This window comes from Arachis hypogaea, chromosome 14, assembly GCF_003086295.3.
Source record: "Arachis hypogaea cultivar Tifrunner chromosome 14, arahy.Tifrunner.gnm2.J5K5, whole genome shotgun sequence".
NCBI lineage: Eukaryota > Viridiplantae > Streptophyta > Magnoliopsida > Fabales > Fabaceae > Arachis > Arachis hypogaea.
The window spans coordinates 139,283,977-139,287,951 of NC_092049.1; the positions used below are offsets into that span (position 1 = coordinate 139,283,977).

General features: G+C 36.1%; 1 protein-coding gene across 1 annotated transcript; it reads left to right on the top strand.

The window, feature by feature from the left end:
* Positions 1-2,095: 2,095 nt before the first annotated feature.
* On the top strand, positions 2,096-3,024 carry LOC140178781 (zinc finger BED domain-containing protein RICESLEEPER 2-like). The gene is made up of 2 exons (XM_072216037.1): positions 2,096-2,225; positions 2,423-3,024. The coding sequence occupies exons 1-2, from the start codon at positions 2,096-2,098 to the stop codon at positions 3,022-3,024; spliced, it is 732 nt and encodes a 243-aa protein (XP_072072138.1).
* The last annotated feature ends 951 nt before the right edge of the window (positions 3,025-3,975 follow it).

A 3,975-nucleotide genomic window follows, 5' to 3' on the forward strand; every position in this document is an offset into this window, starting at 1 on the left:
ACAAATGGTGTAAAAAAAAAAAAAAGAAATAAAGGTCTATAGAGATATAATAATAAAGATGGTCTAAGTAAATAGACTAACTAATAAGGCGAATCATATAATTTTTTGATCAATCCAAATCATATAAACAGCTAGTTGCAAGAAGAAGCAACTTTGGTCGTATATAAAATTAAAAATCGCTATTAAATGATTTCTTTGCCTCCAACAATTTATGGTGTATATATCATAATTCACAAGACATCAGGTCAAACTTGGATGCAGTCCTGGCGTCAGCAATGCATGAAAGTAGGGGTGTAAGCTACCGAACAGGACCGAAAATTATCGCAGAACCGAACTAAATTTTACAGCAACCGATTAAAAAACCGAAAAAATCATTATTTTTTTTTCGAACTAAACCGATCGGTTCGGTTCGATTTTCGGTTGCCTTTGCTGAAACCGAATCGAACTGGACCGAACCGAAGAGTGAGGGTTTAGTAGTGTGTGTTTTTACTAAGTTGCACTTTAACCTAGGTATAAAAGGGCCACTCAGCTACAACCCTAGCTTTCTTCTTCTCCTTTTACGCGAACCCTAAACCCAGTCACCCACAAAACACTTCTCTCTCCCATTCTTCCACGGTTCCACCTCCGACCTCCATGCTTGAGAGAAGGAGAGGCTGAGGGAGCCAGAGAGTGCTGTCCACCGTCAAGGAAGTCGTCAATCGTCGCTCGAAGTCATTCATTCATCGCCGTCGCAGGGTCGCCATTGCAGGGTCGCCGTCGCAACAAAGCCAAAGCCGAGCAGCACTCCAACCAGTCCGTTGCCGAGTAGCAAACCATTCGTCGAGCAGCAGTCCGTCACCGAGCAGCAATCCAGCCGCCGAGCAAGACTCCAGTGGCCGAACAACCAGTCCCTCTCCTGCAAAAACCCAAAAAGCAACAGAACGATGTCTTCTTCGGAGGTTAGATTTTGTGCTTGATTATAATTTTTTTTACAGTAATTAATGTATATATTGTCAACAAAATCCTAGTCTGCAATATTTTTAGTGATATTTGTACTTGATTTAGTGGGATTTTTAGTGATATTTGTACTTGATTTAACCTGAATAATTGTTTTTAGTGTCTTTTTGAATATATATGTGTAGCTGTCTCTGATTGTTTGTGGTCATTCAAATTCTGTTGATTGGCTTTAAAAAATGAATTACTTATGGTTCTGTTTATGAGCTGCTTATGAGCTGCTTTGGTTTTGTTTATGAGCTGTGTATCAGCTGCTTATGTCTTAGTAGATTTGTGTTGAATTATCTCAAAATAATGTATGGCAGTTAGTGAGTATTAAATGATGCAAATAAACTAGCTAGTTGTACTGTTATGTGAGTTTCTGATTGTATGTTGAGAAACAAAAGTTTTGGTGCAAGGTGTTGAAGTTGTTATCCAATGCTTGTTGGAAGAATACAATCCATTGTTAGATCATGTTGTTTTTAAATCCAATGATGCTTGTTTGGTGGATTGAGCAAAAAGCGAAAGAAGATAACTATTAGAGCTTTTGATCATTTTTTATTCAAACAATTGAATAATGCATACACATCTGCACAAACAATAGTATTAAAAGATAGTAGTTGTTTTAACTTCAATTAATTAAGCTCATCCATTAAATCATGTACAACATTATTTTGTGTTATTGATATTAAATGTCATTGCTATTCTTTCTTATTGTTGAGTGCATTCTTATGCGTTTAAGTCATCAATTCATTATTGTTGCTCAACAGTGGAAGATTTTAGTGTGGGCAACTTTATAAGCAACAGTGCTGCATTATAACACAATATACATATATGAATGATCACAGAGAAAAATGAAGAGAGAATTAAAATTGTCCACTAACAATGGTTGAATTTGAAATTTTATAGTGTAATGTACTTGTATCCATGCTTTAAAGGATTTATATACTAGCTATTGGTTTATTTTATATACAGATTGTCTGCACCTTTTCATAGTAGTTTAGTTTCATCTTTGTTGCTGGAAACAAAACTGTTGGTGCTGTTCATGAGTTAAAAATGTTAATTTTTTATTGTTCTGTTTATATATACGCAGCCAACAAGCAATGAGGTGCCCAATGAACGGATGCCTAAAGTTGGGGGTGAAAATGTTGATTCAACTAATGTGGGCACAACTCCGGGAGCAACTCCTACAAATCCAGCTCCAAGCACTGTGGACACTGATGAAGAGGATGGCAAGGATGAAGCCAATGAAGGTAACAGAAAACCTTCTAGACCTAGATCTTGGACTTGGGAACAATTACTGTTGATAATGCTAGTTCTAATGATACTGCAATATCTTATCTAAGAACTAGAATGGAGGATTAGAATTTACATCCTTTGAAAGGAGAGCATTTGCATGTTAGGTGTTGTGCACATATTCTTAATCTTGTTGTTAATGATGGATTGAAAGAGATGCATGAATTTATTAGCAAGATAAGAAATGCTATTAGATATGTGCGTGCTTCCCCTAGTCGCATGAATAGGTTCAAAAATTTCATTAAGGAAGCTAGAATACAAGACAAGTGTACTGTTCAACTCGATGTTTCCACTAGATGGAACTCTACATACACCATGCTTGAAAGTGGTTTAAAATTTCAAAAGGCGTTCAAGAGGCTAGGGGAGAGAGATACAGAATATGCTCTAATGCAAGGTGGTATTCCGAGGAATATTGATTGGGACAATGCAAAATACTTTATGGAATTCTTGAAAATTTTTCATGATGTTACAAAGAGTGTGTCTGGTAGTTTGTTTGTGACTTCTCAATATTTTCATGAGTTTTGTAAGATTTTGCGAGTGCTCAAGGCTTCTTGTGGTAGTCGAGATCCATTACTTGGGAGTATGGCTGAGAGGATGAACCTTAAGTATGACAAGTACTGGGGTAACATAAAAAATATCAATATGATGATTTTTGTTGCTGTGGTCCTTGATCCTAGATACAAGTTGAAGTTTGTGAACTTTAGCTTTGAAAAGCTATATGATAAGGATGATGCTAATTTTTTGGGTGAAAAGTGAAAGAGACCTTCTCCAAGATGTTTGAATGCTATGTGAGTGCAAATAATGGGGGTAGATCTTTTACTTCAGCAACAATGGATGGTGCATCAGATGTGGGAGTACCTGATGGCAACATGGCTGGTAATTTTTTCAAGGAGGTGCATTTTCATGAGATCATCAACAAGAATGAGGTGGATTTGTATTTGACGGATGGTTTAGAGAAGTCTCGTTATCAAAATACTTTTGACATATTGAATTGGTGGAAGGTAAATTCTAGCAAGTATCCTATCTTATCCCAAATAGCTAGAGATGTCTTAGCAATGCCGGTCTCGACTGTTGCTTCAGAATCAGCTTTTAGCACTGGTGGAAGAGTGCTTAACAACTATAGGAGTTCTTTAACTCCAAAGACAGTTGAGGCATTGATATGCACACAAAATTGGCTTCATGCTTCTCCAATGACAACTGATTTTGAGGAGCTTATTGAAGAGTTTGAGAAACTTGAATTAGGTATGCAAAAAAGAAATTTGTAGTTCCTTTCATGGTTTATGTTTATAATTTATAATCTATATTATGTTTATTTGTGTAGAAATTGCACCAACCGGAGAAGATGAGGATGAGTCTGGTGTGGATTCAGATTAAGCATGGTGGCTGTTTGGTTTTTATTTGTTTTAAAGTGAATGTTTCGGTTTAAAGTATGTTTATTTTTGTTGTTTTGCTAGACATTTTTAGTTGTCTTTGTTTTATGTTTAATTAAGTTGAATTTGTATTGGATTTGGATGTGATATACTCTTGTTATTCTAGTTTATTGAAGGTTTTAAACTTCATTTTATGGCATTTTAAATTCTGATTATTAAGTGTAAAAAAATCGAAAAAATCGACCGAATCAAACCGCTGTTGGTTCGGTTCGGTTGTTCAAACAGTAACCAACCGAATGGTTGGTCTCATTGTAGAACTGATCAGGTCGGTTCGATT